The sequence below is a fragment of the Mya arenaria genome, chromosome 10 (genome assembly GCF_026914265.1).
Source record: "Mya arenaria isolate MELC-2E11 chromosome 10, ASM2691426v1".
NCBI classification, from domain to species: domain Eukaryota; kingdom Metazoa; phylum Mollusca; class Bivalvia; order Myida; family Myidae; genus Mya; species Mya arenaria.
The window spans coordinates 55,759,600-55,779,399 of NC_069131.1; the positions used below are offsets into that span (position 1 = coordinate 55,759,600).

The 19,800-nt window shown below is 35.1% G+C and overlaps 1 protein-coding gene across 2 annotated transcripts in view; it reads right to left on the minus strand.

The window, feature by feature from the left end:
• Positions 1-3,177: 3,177 nt before the first annotated feature.
• The window catches only part of LOC128206395 (lymphoid-specific helicase-like), a 32,722-nt gene continuing 16,099 nt past the window's right edge, over positions 3,178-19,800 (minus strand). The window contains exons 14-27 of one of the 2 annotated variants that reach the window (XM_052908801.1): positions 19,256-19,404; positions 18,551-18,676; positions 18,227-18,329; positions 16,517-16,678; positions 16,109-16,126; positions 15,559-15,617; positions 14,898-15,033; positions 13,743-13,826; positions 13,109-13,228; positions 12,614-12,730; positions 12,280-12,439; positions 10,519-10,631; positions 9,998-10,097; positions 3,178-7,512 (exon numbers count right to left, since the gene is read on the minus strand). In XM_052908801.1, the coding sequence (XP_052764761.1) occupies positions 7,496-7,512; positions 9,998-10,097; positions 10,519-10,631; positions 12,280-12,439; positions 12,614-12,730; positions 13,109-13,228; positions 13,743-13,826; positions 14,898-15,033; positions 15,559-15,617; positions 16,109-16,126; positions 16,517-16,678; positions 18,227-18,329; positions 18,551-18,676; positions 19,256-19,404 (1,464 nt within the window). In that variant the 3' untranslated portion in view covers positions 3,178-7,495. The remainder of the gene's footprint in view (positions 7,513-9,997; positions 10,098-10,518; positions 10,632-12,279; positions 12,440-12,613; positions 12,731-13,108; positions 13,229-13,742; positions 13,827-14,897; positions 15,034-15,558; positions 15,618-16,108; positions 16,127-16,516; positions 16,679-18,226; positions 18,330-18,550; positions 18,677-19,255; positions 19,405-19,800) is intronic. The other variant, XM_052908802.1, reaches the window with a different exon arrangement.

The window sequence follows — 19,800 nt, forward strand, 5'->3', positions numbered from 1 at the left end:
CGTTCCGCTTTCAACCACGTGATACTTTGTTGACGTCACCAATTTTTTGGATTTCAGTAAAATCGTCTTTACTGAAACGACAATCGGGTTCATAGTATTGTCGATTATTTTGTTTACAAATGTGCATTGTAGAACACTACGCTATATTTGCAAGATTTTCATGAATGTAACAGGGGAGTATTGAGGATTTCATGTTACAGGGGCGTAACCTTTATAAACTATTAATAATAAAATATGTTTTTTTAGTTTTTGTTTTATGGTTTCAACAAAAAATACATACTAAGCCATGGTTTATATGTCCATGATATCAGCCTTTAAAATATCACAGTACTAGTTTCTGTAAATAGACTCGAACGTTATTCGTATCAGCTCAAAGCTGTCGTCATGTTTGAGATCAACATGCAAGTGGTGACGTATGTAAGAGCCGGGATGTTTTATAATGTTTTGTTATTATTACACGCTGCCACGGTTACATATGAAAGACCGCCATGGTTGACACGGTAACATATGAAAGACCAAGTTGTCACGGTATTATATGAGAGACCAAGATGACACGGCTGCATATGAAAGAACGCATTGACACGGTAACATATAAAATACCAAGTCACAGTGACACAGCTACATATGAAAGAACGCATTGACACGGTTACATACATGAAAGAACGTACGTTTTTATAAGCAGTACGTTTTTGCGTTTGTTAGATATTATAAAAAAAAAACACTTTGTTTCTTGGAATTAGTTTCACAAAATAATTCACAGGCATCCCTCTGGCGCTCTTGTGGACGTGTGAATACGAAGAATTTTGATTGTATTTTTCAGTGAGAAAAATAAATCATGCAAATAATTTATAAAATCTTGATAACTTAATAGATTATAAATATTAAAACTTACCACAAGTTTATAGTTTTACGATTCTTTCAAGGAGATGTTGCCTTATTCAAATTCTTTTGAGCAGAGGAGTCATAATTCTGCGTACTAGCGGCATTAATTGTTATTACCGAAGGGTGTATATAAAATTATACTCTTTATTTTCACTTTTAGTGATTATACATATGAAGTTATTGACATGTTAAATGCAAAGAATAATGATACTGATATAAATATGTGAACAAACAAAAATAGTATGGTTTGCAATAAAACATGTAAACAAAATAGCAAGAAAACGCCTTCCGCGTAACTGCCCAATGATAAACTCTTGCATTTAAGCATGTTAAATACACCTTCGTTCCGTTTAATGACCTTATTGGCATGTTAATCCCAAACTCTGTAGGGTGCCAGTTTTCCCGTGTATTATTAATTGGCTAATGGCCAATAACGGCTTAGTTCAAACAGAAAGTATCTATTCCTGTGTATTGATCTCATCTGATAAGGGTCATCATAGCTGGGGCCAATAAACAACCAGTGCAATGCCCCGGACATGATGTGATGGTGGTGGTGGGATCAATTATAGAAGGTGTAGACTTGTCCTTTAAAAGCACTCGTTATATTAGGGTCCCTTACTCATCGGCCTGAAAAAGCAAAAATTGTCGCTAGACCGGTACGTCACAATAGATAAGCAAGCATATAAACATTTCAAATGCTGACAAATTTCACTTTAGTTATAACCTTGTTTACAAACCATCTACCACCCGACCCCAATGCAAGTCGAATCTACTTTGAATGCTGACCCAGAAGACCTAAGCCGGACTAAACATCGCATTGACAAAACCTCCCATGTCATTTTTGCCTAGGTAGACGAAACCTCCTAAATGATTTTGTTTTGCTTTGTCCACCCAGTCAAAATGATGTGGGAGTTTTTGTCCATCTAGTCCAAAATGACATGGGAAGTTTTGTCCATATTTGACGTGTTGTCCTACATTCCACAGAACCACTAACGTCTTGAGCATGTGGCTCAGAAAACGGAATTCCTTAATGTTTCAAAATATCTTTGATACGGCATTTTTATTTTACAGATACAGCAATTATTACCTTTACAGCGTTTGTAAGAGCGATTTTACAAAATAATAAAAAATGCAGTGTTGGGTGGAATTAAGTCTCGAACTAAAGTCGTAAGTGAATGTTGTTCAAATGATGTTGCCGACGAAAAAAAAATTTTCTCTAATTTTTCGTTTTCTTAATATCACGGACCTATTTGGTTTAAATGTCCGTGCTAATATCGATAGAATTAATTTCATGCCCAACCATCGTAAGCTCATTTCCAGCGATATGCTTTAACATACCAGCTTCGGCACATATGCTTTTTGCCTATTTTTTGTGTGTTAAAGACCATCGGTACTCTTATATCCAACATAGATTTAGCACAATTAATAATATTCTTTTAATATTCCAAAAAGGATGAATAAATGTCGAAAACAGTGGTTGTTATGAAGGATGCAGAGTTTAATTTGAAAGAAATGAGCATTAAGCAGAGTATTTCTACCTTATGAGAATTAAGTAGAACACAGCAAGTATTTTAGCATTCACCAATCATTTAATATTTTTGTGCTTTCTGCTATTAAATACACGGTTACAATCTTGTTATCAGTAATTAATATTTTCCATAAATGCATGATTTAGTAAGTAGTTAAAGGTTTACCACTCAAATTTTATGTTTGTTATACAAATGTATGCCTCAAAACAGTAGTAATTATAGCAAGTGTTCAGATGGACTGAATCCACCACCGTTGACCAATTTGTATAAATAGTTCCACTAGCGATAGGCGATCGGCTGGATTTTCAAAACATGTTGATCGAACAGCCAGACAGACAGGCATACATACAGACAGACAGACGGACGGACAGACTGACAAGACAGACGGGCGGACAGACAGACTTATTGACCATTCAATCAGATTAATAATTTAATATAATATCAGAAAATCTAAGAGAACAAATGTGGTGTCATTTCGCATCTAGTGAGTAAGTGCTGGTAAACAAAATCACACTCACTGCAGGTCTTAAGTATCACGTAAAATGAAGAAGTGAAACATTTTCTAACAAACAGCAAGCATAAATTTCGAATTGTCAACAAAGCATCGACACCGGCAAAACATCGTCGCCAACTTTCAGGCCAATAGTCGACCCACCACTAATGTACACAGTGCTAACACGGATACTTAGCTTCTACCGTACTCAAAATACATTAATCAAATTAATTTCTATGAACAAGGCAACACAAATAATATTCATATTTTTAATTCTCAGAATAACAAATCTAATTTAATGAACACATTTGGTGTAAGTTATGACTGGTGGAAATAGTGAATTAACAGTGCAAATAATGTAATAACAAGTGGAAATATAACATAACAGTGATTTTGAAGCTGGAACATGAGAAATAACAGTTCTTAAATTGTAGCACTAGCCTAGGTAGCATTAAACGAACAATCTAACAGCAGAAATAGCGGTTTTAGGAAGTTTTTAAATACTCATAACTTTTTAAAGGTACTTGCCCATGTTTTTAATGCATTTTTTTTTTGTAAAACGAAATAAAGTGTGGCAAATTATAAGGTGGTTAAAACTTATATACCAAATCTGGAACCCTTTAGCGGATATTTGCTAAAATTTCGTTATTGAGAACAACAATATTTATTAGTGTTGATGACGCTGGCGGGTCAATTAATAATTGTCCTGGTGGCCTAGTGGTGAAGGCATCTGTTTTTTTCCTTGACTACTGGCATGGCTTCGCACCCCACTTAAACAAAATACTGTTTGTTTACTAAAATTGTATTATTTCTATCTGCAAAATAATGGTAAAATAAGAGTTTCCAGATACATAACAGTGAAAACTAATTTTTGGTTCAAAAACATGAAGCGATTACTTTTGAACTGCAGTTCTTTTTTAGTAACACAAAACTATCACGCTCATAATGGTCATATTGTTTGTATACATCATACTTACAAAAAGACATTTTTCTGTTTGTGGCAGTTCAAATTAAAAAAAAAAAACTGTTCCAAGAATTGAGTAGTAAGTAACGACTTTATATACAATGTAAACACGAACAAACTGTAATGCTATTGCTGAAAAACAAGAATACATTTTCTTACAACATCTTGTATATTGCAAGAGGAACTGCACCAGTATTCGGAGAGTATCTTAAGTTATATCCTAACTTCAGCCATTTTCCAAAGTTTATTATTTCACTGATCATTTGATATAATTACTTAATAAAATCCGAAATACTTTATTATCATTGATGTTATTGAAAATACATGTTTTTTTAAATCCTCTTTTTTCTTTTGAATTGACTATAAAAAATTAGATTCAACTTTAAGTTGTGAAATGACTCAAGATATTTTATGAATACCGGCCCTCGTCACAGTTGGATTAAAATTTACATGATGATTACAGTAAACATTTACTTACATACATACATCATAATGTTATTTTTTAATTCAGAATATGTGGCAAACATAACAAGATGTAACAGAGCTACAGGTTTTTGTATTACAGCAGATCATTGACAAACATGAAAAAGGCCAGGGGGTGAATTTGAGTATGACAAATTCATGCCCAAGGCAAGATAAAGGGCTTAGCCCCTGTTCAAATTGTCTCCAAAATAATTTATATTAATTTCAATGAACTTCCTCCTGTTTTCAATGCAATTGTTAAAACCAAAAACAACCTTTACAACAGTTTGAAGATAAAATCTGTGTGTCGATGTCAGGATTACCGTAATCCTGAACCTAAGAACCATGTATGGAAAACATGTAGAAATCCATTCTGTAACATACTAGTAATATATACAAGTTGTAATTAATGTCCATGAACATGGATGTACGTGGTACATCCTCACTTGTGTAAAAAATACAATTACATGACAAAAGAACATCACAATAGTATCATTAATTCCTTGAGTGTTATACTTGGGAACAAAATTAAAATTCGTTTCAAACACATGGTAAAAAACCCATATCATTTATAACACAATCATACAGTTTCTACAATGGTTTACACAAGAAGTTACTGCCATTTTACCATACATGTACACACATAAGCTCATTTAAAAGCATAACATATTATACAGATAAAAATCTTACTTCAGTCTCTCTTAATGAATGCATTCCAGATGCATTTAAACAGGTAAATGAAACATAGTTATATGAACAATCATAAAATCATATAGTGTTTAAACATAAATTGTACAACATTGATTAATACTTGTTTTTAAAACTTAATTCATACAACTAGCAAATCATTGGTCTGATACCATTATCATAATAATTTGAAATGATGTGTAATGAAGGTAAACAGTAGTTACTGTCCAGTTCATTACCAGGTGAAGTGATCGTGTTGATAATGTTATGGCAATTCTAACTACGCAACCAACAAATAGCCGATTATCCTATATACTTCTGCATCTTATTCTAAAGTGATATTAAAATATAAAATATGTCTTTTCTTGTTTTCCGCCAGCTCTCTTTTTTCTTTCAACCAAAATTTTTGATTACTACAAATTGAAGTCAGATTTAGTGATCTCCAGCCTGTTCTTAAAACAATATTTTAGTGGTGTCCATTCTTAATTTCCAGGTATGAATATGCAAACATGGCAAAAAGTTTTCTATCAACTATTACAATAAAATGCCAAAAGATTGACAACAATAACGCAAAGAAAATAATTCTGCCAATGCCAAACTAAGAGTGTTCATGATGTGTACAGAAATATACCACAACAACAACAACAGGAACCTACCTAACCCATACTTAATTCAGCTTGTGGAAATCAACTTTTTCTTAATAGGGCTTACAGACACAACCATTCATCATACAACTCCAAAGCAATTTTCAAGTTTTAGCATATTTTTATATTCAACTGAATTTCAAGATCCACTAAAGAAGAATCTCAATTAGGCCTAAAAAAAATGTTTGGTTAGGGTTACATCCTTTTCAAAAATAGGTAGGGTAGGTAGGCTTTTTTTTTATTAGAATGTCATTTTCATCATTGTATAATGGTGTAAAAGCTATCTTCTGTATACATTTAAGGTTTTAAACTACATATTAAAAAGCAATAAAAACAAAAAACAAAAACAAATATTATTTTTTTTGTTTTTCAAACTGACTATAAAAATGGTAGGGTCGGCGCCTATTCCGTAGGTAGGGTCGGGTAACCCGAACCAAATGTATTTTTTTTTTAGGCCTTATTGTTCATTAAGTACATGTAATTAAGTACATGTTATTTTATATTAGCTGCACTGTTACAAAGTTTGAGGATGGGTAACCATGTGTATGTCTCCTGAGTTGAAATTATCAATAACAAAATATTAGCACATCCCTGGCCATGTAATTATCACAAAAGATGGTCAATGATGTTTTTAGAAGATTTTCAATGATGTCTTGGAGCTTGAATGCTGACATTCAATGACGTTATTACATCTAGGGATATTAAATGGCGATAAATAAGGATGTCTTGAATGCTGAATGGCGATATTCAATGTCTCGGATCTTGAATGGCGATATTCAATGTCTCGGATCTTGAATGGCGATATTCAATGATGTTTAAGATCTTGAATGGCGATAAATAATGATGTCTTGAATGCTGAATGGCGATATTCAATGTCTCGGATCTTGAATGGCGATATTCAATGTCTCGGATATTGAATGGTGATATATTCAATGATGTTTAAGATCTTGAATGGCGATATTCAATGATGTTTAAGATCTTAAATGGCAATATTCAATGGTTTAAGATCTAGAAAGGCGATATTCAATGATGTTTAAGATCTTAAATGGCAATATTCAATAGTTTAAGATCTAGAATGGCGATATTCAATGATGTTTAAGATCTAGAATGTCGATATTCAATGATGTTTAAGATCTAGAATGTCGATATTCAATGATGTTTCAAATCTTGAATGCTGACTGGCGATATTCAATGTCTCGGATCTTAAATGGCGATATTCAATGATGTTTAAGATCTAGAATGGGGATATTCAATGATGTTTAAGATCTAGAATGGGGATATTCAATGATGTTTAAGATCTTAAATGGCAATATTCAATGGTTTAAGATCTAGAATGGCGATATTCAATGATGTTTAAGATCTAGAAAGGTGATATTCAATGATGTTTAAGATCTTAAATGGCAATATTCAATGGTTTAAGATCTAGAATGGCGATATTCAATGATGTTTAAGATCTAGAAAGGTGATATTCAATGATGTTTAAGATCTTAAATGGCAATATTCAATGGTTTAAGATCTAGAATGGCGATATTCAATGATGTTTAAGATCTAGAATTGCGATATTCAATCATGTTTCAAATCTTGAATGGCAATAAGCAATGATGGCTTGGATCTTGAATGGCAATTTTCAATGAAGTCTGGGATGCTGGCTGGAGATGTTCAATGATGTCTCATTTCTTGAATGATAAAATTCAATGATGGCTTGGATCTTGGATGACAATATTCAATGATGTCTCAGATGCCGAATTGGGATATTCGATGGTGTCTTGGATCTTGAATTGCTATATTAAATGATGTTCAATCTCGAATGGTGATGATATTCAGTTGTGTATGTTTAGCATCGTGCTTGTCCTGAAATGGAAAAAGAAGAATAATGAAAGCATTAAAAGACATTTAATAGTTTAGTCTTGACCTTCTATCAGTAAAGGACACCAATAGGTATGTATTTCACATTAAGAAAGCAGAAATAGGTATGCATGTGTTCTTACATAATCATGGCGTTTCTTATATCCATTAAAACATGAAATACATTATTAAAGTAAACACATAAATACTGGATGCAGATGCAAGCCTAGTCTAAGCTATCCTGTTTTTCTTTGTTGATAAAGGCTACAAATATATTGGCAATAGTGTTTACACACTTCCACACTATATTCCCAGTTTTTAAAATAATATTTCATTGACAATACATTAAAGGCTTTATCAATATTTTACATCAATTCTTTTACCCGAAACACTGACAATGCAAAACTGCATGTTGTTACCCCTGCCTTCAATTGGTTATTTACCTATAAAAACATTTACTTAAAAGCCTGGAGTAAATTGTGCACTTAAGCTGTCAAGATATTATGCCAACACACATTGTAACCAAGTTTGATAAAGATTTGATAACGGGTAATGAGGTAAGAGAGCAGTCAAGATATTATGCCAACACACATTGTAACCAAGTTTGATAAAGATTGGATAACAGGTAATGAGGTAAGAGAGCAGTCAAGATATTATGCCAACAAACATTGTAACCAAGTTTGATAAAGATTGGACAACGGGTAATGTGGTAAGAGAGCAGTCAAGATATTATGCCAACAAACATTGTCACCAAGTTTGATAAAGATTGGATAACAGGTAATGAGGTAAGACAGCAGTCAAAATATTATGCCAACACACATTGTAACCAAGTTTGATAAAGATTGGATAAAGGGTAATGAGGTAAGAGAGCAGTCAAGATATTATGCCAACACACATTGTAACCAAGTTTGATAAAGATTGGATAACGGGTAATGAGGTAAGAGAGCAGTCAAGATATTATGCCAACACACATTGTAACCAAGTTTGATAAAGATTGGATAACGGGTAATGAGGTAAGAGAGCAGTCAAGATATTATGCCAACACACATTGTAACCAAGTTTGATAAAGATTGGATAACGGGTAATGAGGTAAGAGAGTAGTCAAGATATTATGCCAGGGTTCGAATTTAGACTCGCATACTCGCAAAATGCGAGCGACATTTGGAAATTGCGAGTGACTTTTATTCAAGCTCGCAAAATTCTGCGAGTGGCTTTTTCTAGACCACAAAATGTTAAAAGGAAAGTAGAATAAACATGAACTTAATTCCGCTATGTAGTCGAGTGTAAACAGCATATAAGTGGCATGTTTACACTACCGGTATAAAGAAGACAGTACGGAGTCACGCTCTAGTAGGTTTTCAAATATGGAAAAGGCCGAGTTTTATCTCGAATCTTTCCGGGATGCTCCGAGGCGTGCATAATACAAAGTAAATACAAATGACGTAATCACCTAGCTCAATCATTGGCTAAATTTAGCGCTTTTGCGCACTATATGTAAACCCCATCATCCTTTGAATATATTTCCACCCAACTGTCAAATGAATAGTCTTCGTTATTGATATATTTCATGGTACAAAGTATCCACGCTACATTTACTGTTGCTTTTTTATTTTAAATTTATTATTTTATTGTTTTTAATACTTATAGACTTAATGAAATCTGTAGCGTGCTTGTCGAATGGGTATTAAATTACCTGATGGCGAGGGTAAATAAACATTTTTAGTGAACAATGTCAAATTATTGGACAGCTTTGTTATCAAAAAGCTGCCAGCATCAGACGAGTCTTTCCATACCCCCCAAATAGAATAAGCCATCAACAAGTTCTAGTAGTCGAGTCACTCAAGATTGATACTTTTCAATAGTCATAATATGTCTTAGGTGTTAATTTCTACTTTAATTAGACAATATTATAAGGGAATAAAGCAAATAATAAAATTGCAAGTTGATTTGTCATTTTGCGAGTTGCCTCAAAATGCACTCGCAAAATTTTGCGAGTGCTCCTCAAAGTTAAATTCGAACCCTGTATGCCAACACACATTGTAACCAAGTTTGATAAAGATTGGATAACGGGTAATGAGGTAAGAGAGCAGTCAAGATATTATGCCAACAAACATTGTAACCAAGTTTGATAAAGATTGGATAACGGGTAATGAGGTAAGAGAGCAGTCAAGATATTATGCCAACACACATTGTAACCAAGTTTGATAAAGATTGGATAACGGGTAATGAGGTAAGAGAGCAGTCAAGATATTATGCCAACACACATTGTAACCAAGTTTGATAAAGATTGGATAACGGGTAATGAGGTAAGAGAGCAGTCAAGATATTATGCCAACACACATTGTAACCAAGTTTGGTAAAGATTGGGTAACAAATACTGAAGTAAGTAAGAGATCGGACATGAAAAAGTGCTGCAGCACAATGATGACACAGGACAAGATATCCCTATATCAGCCATGCTAGGCAGATGACAGACATAACCAAGTGTTACCTTTCCTGGCCTTCATATTCTCCTCAAACTCTTTCATCAACTCGGACCTGTCCAGCAGTGCCTGCATGTCCTCCTTGCTCATCACTTCTCCATCCTTCATCTGTGACAGGAATAGAACAGAAATGATTGACATATATGTATGTATGTATGTAAGAGTGACAAAAAAGCAAAAACTTGCTATTCCTCCGTGACAAACAAGGGCCATTAGTTAATAATTATCAAAGCTGGAGTTATGGGCCTTGCTGTACATGTGCATATTGTCTCTGGCAACAGGTGTACCAAATTTCTTTTAAATATCTTGTTTTTTTGAGTAGAAAGGATCAATTTCTTAATACTAAAGGTAAGCCTTCCAAACTGGTTCGTATTCCTTGAGACTCGAAGTATTTCGCCGGTTCCTGGGAGCCAAGAGGATTCAACTGTATATGTAAATTGGCTTTTAATATCTTTGCATTTTCAGATTCAAAGTTCTGGGCAAAACAGATATAGTCTAGTAGTTGACAGTCCAGAGTTTAACAAGGTACCTCTTTGACTACATTCGAGTGGTCTCTGGACTTGAGCAAATCCCAGAGTTCTTCTGGACACAGTGGTTTCACCTCACTTGTGAAGTCCTTGTCTATGCCTCTCTTGAACTTTCCTGTAAAAAGACATACAAGCATTATTATTAAACCTTAAAAAGTATTACACCAGGGGTTCTAACAGCTGATAATGGTCAATCCTGAAAAAACAAGCATTTTCAGTGAAAAGATATCCCCCGCCAACGATGGCTTGTTTGTGCTTGATGGCTTGTTTGTGCTTGAAGGTTAAAAAAAATCTCAGAAAGAATAAGATAAGCACATTGGTTTATCCCTTTCCGAGCCAAATTATAAAATATCGACCGGGACAACTTTATGATAATTTTTTTTAACGAAATAAATCAGAGGGATGATTAAATAAAACTGTCTTTTCCGAAACTGCTTACTCGAAAACATCTATCATTGCAAAATAGTACAGTATAAGATAAGACGCCACCTTTAAAAGCGGCGTCTTATCTGGAACTGCACTATTTCAACAGCATAGGTATGCGGTGAATGGGTTAAAAATCGATATTACAAAACTAAGGGGATGTCATTTATTATTACTTAAATACCGGTAACACAGGAAAAATATGAATACTAGGTTTTGCTACTTAAACCAACAGTGACACAAATACAATAGATATCTTTACTCTTCTTAAAGTGGCGCTAAAATGCATGGGTAATTATATATCAGACAGTGTTATAATAAATGTAAATGATTTGATACCATATTCATTCGGTTGACTTCACAACGGCACATGTTTTGCCCAGTTGCAAACATGGATCTTTTAATAAATCAAGGGCAAATAACTCATATAGAAATTACACAATCCAAACTATAAATATGTTGGTTCAAATTTATTTCAAGTTTCAAGAATTTCTACCAACTAGTTACTGAGAAATGGCTGTAAATGAGAGTTATTCAAAAAATCAAGGGCAATAACTCCAAGTACAATTGACCAATCCAAAAAAAAATGAACAGGCATCATCCCAGTATAGTAATTCATATTTATTTTAAGTTTCATGAAATTCTGCCAGCTAGTGACTGAGAAATGGCTGTGAATGTGCATTTTTCAAAAAATCAAGGGCAATAACTCCAAGGACAATTGACCAATCAATTTTTTTTTTGGATGGGCATCATTTTTCAGTATAGTGGTTCATATTTATTTTAAGTTTCATGAAATTCTGACGGCTAGTTACTGAGAAAACGCAGGTGACGGACGGAAGGAAAGACGGACGGACGAACAACGCCATTTCAATATCCCCCTCCCTATTTCATAGGCGGGGGATAAAAAGCTGTGCGTCTGTCTGAGTATGAGGGATGCATGTCCTATACAGAGTAAAGGGGCTTTTTTATGTAATTTATATTCATTTCAAGGTAATTAATTCCTCCAGTTCTTATGCTTATGTCTGAATTTTCAACTGTTTCCTGGTCTGAACTTAAATGTTCTCAATACGGACTTCAGGATTAATCCTTAACCTTAGGATCTCATATTAAACACAAGTAGGGCTGAACCAATTTCAGTGATGGTTTAGCGGCCACAATAGGCCTCAAACGGGGCAAAGCAACCTGCAGCAATAGTAGAAATGGCTTCAAGAAGCCCATTTGAGGGCTTCACATTTGAAGCAAACTGTCAATACTAACTACAAAACAAAGAAACAACCAAAAGCAACCAGTTAACTGTTTCTTTGTTATGATTGGACCATATGGTAAAATTCTCTACCCACCCTTGTGTATAATCATCTTCTCCAGTTTTCTCTTTCCCGCTGCGCGCTCCACAATTTTCTGATCTATCGTGTTGGCGGTCACGAATCTGTACACCATCACTGGCTTGGTCTGACCGATACGATGGCAGCGGTCCTGGGCTTGTAAGTCATTCTGGGGGTTCTGGATATACAAAATATTGTTATGAAAGCCAAGTTATTGCAGTTAGAGACCAATTCTCTGGCCAGTTTGCTTATATTAATAAATACATATTTTTTTTTTATGGTAGTACCAATCACTATCATAGATCAGGTTCATTCAAAGGCCTGACACTGGCAGTCCGAGTTAGTAACCTACCCAGTCGCTGTCGTAGATGATGACTGTATCAGCCCCTATCAGGTTAATCCCAAGCCCGCCAGCCCGTGTACTCAGTAAAAACACCCATTTGTCCGGGTCAGTGTTGAACTCATCCATCTGAAACATCATGTTTATTTTATTAACACAATACTTCAAACAATTTTGTTCATCATAATAATTGTGTCATAATTTGTGTAAAATCTTAATGATTAAGAACAGCAGGGTGAGCAAGCCCTTTTGTGTAAAATCTTGCATTTTCAGAACAGCGTGCCAATCAGGGAATATGAGAATTTTGCTGCTTGATTGAAAATTTTACCTCAATGGCTCGGCCATGGCAGAACACTAACACAATTAGTGCTTGGTATTAATTATAAAAGAAACTCTGCTATATAAAATCCTGTTATCTTTTTGTACCATATACAATGATTTTTGGCTATGCTTATTTATAAAAGTTACTTTTTTCAGAGTAAATTCAATTAAAATTATTTGCCTTACTGCTATCTGTCGATCTTCGACCTTGGTGTTTCCATCAAGCCGACAATGCTCTATTTTCCTCATGTACAGGTAGTCCCCAAGAATGTCCATCATCGTTGTAAATTGGGAAAAGATCAACACCTGTAGGCAAGCATAAGGAAAATATACAGTAATGGTAAATCACTTCTGGTATGTGTATAGAACCTACAGGAAGGTTTGTCTAAAAAAATGAGCACTAAATCAAAGCATGCCATTTTGAATACAAGAAAAGTCATTCTGTGCAAACGCCAACACTGGTCTGTTGTTTTTTTTCAGATTTGAAAGGGGCATCACCAGGTCTTAAAAAAGATGTGCCAATTGCCTCTAAAGACATAGTGTACCAAGTTTTATTTTATTTTTGAATATCTGGAACTGTTTTTAATGTTATGGCCGTTGTCAAAATAATATTTATTTATGTTTTGGTCCCTGCAGCCATTAGATCTGCGAAAATCCACAGACAGGTCACATCTCTGTCTTTTTCATGCAATATCTTGAGTTGGCCCGGTTCATGAGGTTTAAAATTCAAGACACCGTTATCTTATCATTGGCAAACATTGGTAAATTGATATTTAGATGATGAACAATTAGTCATTTTAAACTGTAACCCATTGCCCACCTTATGTCCATCTTTGTGGAGTTCCATCAACATCTGATCCAGTACCAGCATTTTGCCGCACTTCCTAACTATGTCTTCATCCACCTGCGCAGTAAAACAAATTGTTTCATACATTTTTAATTTCCATCTAAAATATTGAAGGATTTAAACAGGAAGTATAGACACACTCTTTACTGATTCCCTGCAACACAGTAGCATGGTGCAAATATATCTCCTCATTTCTATTCCAAAGAAATAGGGTATTCGATATAGTTTCACTTCCTGACAGAAACGAAATAAAGAAAACCCTTTCCTAATTTCATCAAAAAACAAATAATACTCTGGAGGTAATACAGTGCTCCAGTTAGCCCATTTTTTGACACCAGTCCGCCCCTGCCCCTTTTCTTATCGCCCTGCCCCCTTATATCTGGGTAGTTCCTCTTTCACGATTGCTTTTGTTTTCGCTCTTTATGCCGTATGTGTCCTTTTTATTTTCAGAATCATCAACAAAGATTGACGGCCCTGTACTCGACTGTCATAAATGACATATTGCGCAATACACATGATAGTAGTGTTTCCGTTGGGTGTTTTAAGCACCTACATCAGGCAGTCCTTGGTACTCAGTGGGTACTCTTATCATGTACTCGCCAAGTAATTTCCAGTCACATCAAGTGGGTACTCATAAAAGGTACTCACCAAGTAGTTTCCAGTCACATCCAGTGGGTACTCGTATAAGGTACTCCCCAAGTAGTTTCCAGTCACATCCAGTGGGTACTCGTATAAGGTACTCACCAAGTAGTTTCCAGTCACATCCAGTGGGTACTCGTATAAGGTACTCCCCAAGTAGTTTCCAGTCACATCCAGTGGGTACTCGTATAAGGTACTCCCCAAGTAGTTTCCAGTCACATCCAGTGGGTACTCGTATAAGGTACTCACCAAGTAGTTTCCAGTCACATCCAGTGGGTACTCGTATAAGGTACTCACCAAGTAATTTCCAGTCACATCCAGTGGGTACTCGTATAAGGTACTCACCAAGTAGTTTCCAGTCACATCCAGTGGGTACTCGTATAAGGTACTCACCAAGTAATTTCCAGTCACATCCAGTGGGTACTCGTATAAGGTACTCACCAAGTAGTTTCCAGTCACATCCAGTGGGTACTCGTATAAGGTACTCACCAAGTAATTACCAGTCACATCCAGTGGGTACTCTAGAAGGTAGGGATGATTGCACACTTTCCGTAGCTGCATCATAATGTTCCTCATTTGTAAGCTCAATTCTGCCTCCGGGAACAGGTTCTTCTCTGGCTTGTACCTGCAGTACAGAGCACCATGCTGATATTTCCATGTAAAAGTTCAAACCTGAATAAATGTTATTTATTATTTTAAATTCATTCAGTTACAAAGAGAGAGTCCCTCAAAAGGGTGCCTATGCCGATCAAATTTACAATCTGATTGCCAATTTTAAAATTATGAAATTATGAGAAGACTTTGATATTTCAGCCACAACTCATTTCCGCATCATTTTTCATTAACAAGGGCACTGTAATCCGTAAAGGCCAAACTAAGCGCATAACAGTAAGCTTTTAAGTTATGGACCATGCAACAGTGTATTGTCACTGGTTAAATGTGTACCAGTTTCCTTTGAAAAATTTTGAATACTTTTTCAGTCTGGCCTTCACAATACTGAATTTTCTGAAAACCGAGCTAAAAATGGATTTCCACAACTCACCAAATACAGACAGATCCTTAGTATGACCAAAAAGTAGCTGAACATATCTTTTCAATTGGTATCATAAAGTGCACATGAACAATGTTATGAAAATTATGTATTACTTACGTTCCCTTGCCTCTGATTGGACGACCTTTAGCATCTAAGTCCACTTCTATTTCAGGTTGCTGAAAAAAATAATTTATTTTAACAACATATGCCACATTGAATATTTTAGTGAATGATGCTTGGTCAGTTTCTGTTGCTGAACTGTGTGGTCATCATCCCTCAGCCTTTTAATGAAAGATGATGCATGTCAAAGTGGAACATGTTGCCACACCTTTCAACAACAGAAAACAGCCAGTTGACCATTTTCTGCAAATAAAACTAGCACAATGATCAAACTTTAATATTTTTGCGGACTTTATTTTTTAAAAAAGTAGGAATAGTAGGAGTTTTTTAGAAAAAAGTAGGAAAAAAGTAGGAAAAGCAGGAAAAAGAAGGAACACTGGAAGGCCTAGAAATGCAATTCTGGAAGTAAAATTTTAATCTCATATTCAGCCTAACAAAACAAAATAGGCACAACAATTAAATAAAAGAATAACATAAAATCTATATAACATCTGTATAAACAAAACAGCAATAAAAACTGATTATTTAGAAAGCAACAAGGATATACCTGCCACCACATATCAATCTGTAAGTATTAGAAATGGAGTAAAAGGACAGTAATAGGGACTCTTGTAGAAGCTGAAATTCTCTTTCTATTCAAAAAACAGCTCACCTATGGTATTTGCAGCCTATTGTATAACCGTGCTAAATACTTTGGTTTCATTAAACTTAGTCAAAGTGTTTATCGATTGGTCCAATACTAAGAATTAATATTAACCAACCAATTATCCAAAAATAAATATCAACCAATCATTTCTTTTAAATGTGCAAACTAGCCTAAAGATAATCTTTGAACAACGAGAGCGCCATCTTGGGGAAGTGCACTGTTGCCATTTTCTGGCACCCTGCTTAAGATAATTGGAAGTTACGACATAAATCCTTCATTAAAACTTTTCTCCTGAACCATATCACTCACATTATTAGTTTTGAACTTGTTGAGGATTGTCCGGTCAACAGTGGATTCGTAGAACTCCCTCTGAACATTGCTGAGGGGCGCATACACGATCAGCTCCTTCTTGGGAGGAATGTCAATATCAACATCAGCTTTAACGCGACGCAGCATGAACGGGGTTAGGATCTGAAAGGTAATACAGTTTATTTGGAGAATATTAACATCAGCTATCACGCAACATAAGAAGAATGGGGTCGGGATCAGAAAAGCTAATATTGATCATGTTTTTCAAAGGAAATATTTGAGATATCATAACATACATATGAAAATATAAATAATACCTCAAAGAAATTCATTTTCCTCCAAGGTATCTTATAAAAACATTATTTACTGTTCATAACAATCATATTTGGCATGTATTTATAATAATATGCGTGTATCCATAATTGCGTTACAATCAGAACTACTTCATATGAATATGTGACATTGTAATGCATTCAAAACAATTTACAAAATTAAATGTTTCCATATGTATTTAAACTAAAGATTTTGAACACAAGTCCATGTGCTCAGCTTATTTCTTGACATACTTATCAGCATTCTGTAATAATAATGTACGTAAGTATCAATGAATGTGTCATCAATGCTTTCCAAGGATGACAAGACACCAAATATCTTAAGCCTGAAAATTTAGTTTGAGTTTCAGGCCCATAGTAAGGTTACAGGGGTCAGACCCCTTATCAACCTATTGCAATTATCTCAATAACTTTATATAGATAAAGAAGCAGATTATAAGTATCTTCCATGGCTGAGAGTGTAAGATAGGTTCATTCCGACACGAGCGTTGGGTGTTTTGCGTAAACAAGGTTTACAGAGTTTCCGCAAAAACCCTGCGTGAGGGTCGGGATGAACCTATCTTACACGAACGGCTATGGTAGTTGCTTTTTCTCCCACCTCAATTAAACAGAATTAAGTAAAAATGTATTTTTTGCTGGAACTCTTATGTGCTTAGTGAAAAAAATTACGTATGGATATGCGATAATACGTGGTTGTCATGGATATGCTCGTAGTGATTCAGATTTTGTTAATACTCAGATCGCTCTTTACTAAGTAAAGTGAAGCATTATTTCTTAAAAGGTGCATGAAAACTGTTTTATGGTGACATTAAAAGCGAGAAATAATTATTTATCGTTCTAAATATTGCCACAAGACAAGGTTTCCACGATGCTACAGACGACAGTCTTCAACAAGGGAGGTAATTACAATGTGATGACCATTAAAAAGGAGTTCCATACGGGCATTTTATCTTCGCTCGTGGGCAAGATAAGAATTTCTAGCATGGTTAAATTATTGGATCTACTTATATAAATCTGGGGTGGGAGAAATTGAGTTCTTGCATTAATGAGACACCTTCTTGAAATTGTTTCCAAGCTATTTATATCCATTTCATGGTACTTCTTACTACTTTTAATTCAAATATAAAGCAAACAAGAGAAAGAAATTGAGCTGGACACAGGGGCAAACAGACAGACGGATGGTGCGATTTTGATATGTCCACCCTTGGGGGCATAAAAAAAACACCTAACAACTGAATGGCAATCTGAAATTGAAAGCTATCAATCAATATTTCAGGACTAATCGAAAACATTAATCATCACAGACTTAACTTTGTTCATTCTATATCATATATATATAGTAACCCCCCCCCCCCCCCGATTCCCCTCATAACTATACTTGATGCAGCATTCCAAGGATGTTGGTCTTTTTCTCCTCCTCTATGATAGCCTCATCCGCTGCATCATCTGATATCACAGTCACATCAAACCACGTCTCAAAACTGGAAACAACATGACAGTCATATTTTTGAATACTGTTGTTGTTAGAAATTTGAACTTTTATGGTAAGACCTACATTCCCAGATCATTTCTGGCAGTAGAAAGTGTAGTAGAGACAATAACTCCTTTTGTAGTGGCGTCCCCATCTGCAATAGCCTGTGGGTCTTTTAGAACAACTTTACTTCCCTTAGTCAATGAACTGGGAATACAAAGAAAGACCCACCTTCCCAGATCATCAAATATCTCCGGCAGTAGAAAGTGAAGCAGGGACCATAACTCCTTGAGGTTGTTCTGTAGTGGCGTCCCTGTCAGCAATAGTCTGTGAGTGTTCTTGTATTGCTTCAATTCTCTGAAAGATACACAAAAAGTTTGTGTGAAAAAAACAACAGAAACATAATCACCAGATGGCATCAGTGCCAATCACAATAACACTACAGCATACCACTACATTATCAGTGATATTTTTTTAATGAACAAACCAGTGACTCTTACTTAATAAAATCAATACAGGAGAACAAGAGAAATCTACATATGGTACAAGGGGCTCATATCAACACAGGTCTTGGTTGTAAAATGAATTAACTTAGTGTCAAATTTTCGTTGTTTAGCAATATTTATTTGTATTTCAACTTTCGCAAGTATGAAAGATGTAAAAGATGAAAGAGGGAAATTTGTAATCATGATTCATCTGTGATTTGCATACAGATTTAAGGTTGGTTATGACTAAAATCCTTTCATAAATTGGGCCAAGTTTTCTAAGATTCTATAACATACTGGTGATTCCCTAGTTATTGTGAAGACAGATGAGAATTTTGTCAACAATTTTTATGCTTTTTATGAAATAACCAATATCTGTTTTACCTCTTCAATGCTTTGCCTTAGGGCCATTAGATCAGTGAATATATTCAAGTTTGGAATGTATACTCACTTGAGCAGCCTACATTCTGTGTTCTTGAGTCTGTGTCCCTCGTCCACTATCATGAAAGTCCACTCAAACCTCTGTAAGTTGGCCCGATCTCTCATGGCGATATCGTACGAGGTAATGACAATGGGCTGGATCTTAATGCCAGGCAGAACCTGATATAAATGAACTGGTATATAAACTGTTGGTGTAATACACTGGTGAAACAAAGTTGATAAAGGAGGAAACAAGTACATTTAGCAAAAATTAGAGCTGTCACAGGAGTGAAGAATACCCCCAAATTCTGCCTGGACGCAGGAATGGCAAACTATTTTTTGAAAAAAAGGCCATAACTCCAATGTTTTGTACACTGCATTTACACTGATCAATGTGTATTGATCAATTAAAAACCATTGAGTAATTTAGAAGTTACGCTTCTGAAAAGGAAAAGTAACAAAGGAGAATAACTCTGTAGTTAGCTGATAAAGAGTTATGGTTCTAGTACACTGCACTTCCTATTATTATGCTTAACCCTTTTATGAAGTTTCGTTCTATTCAGAAGTTTTCAAGTT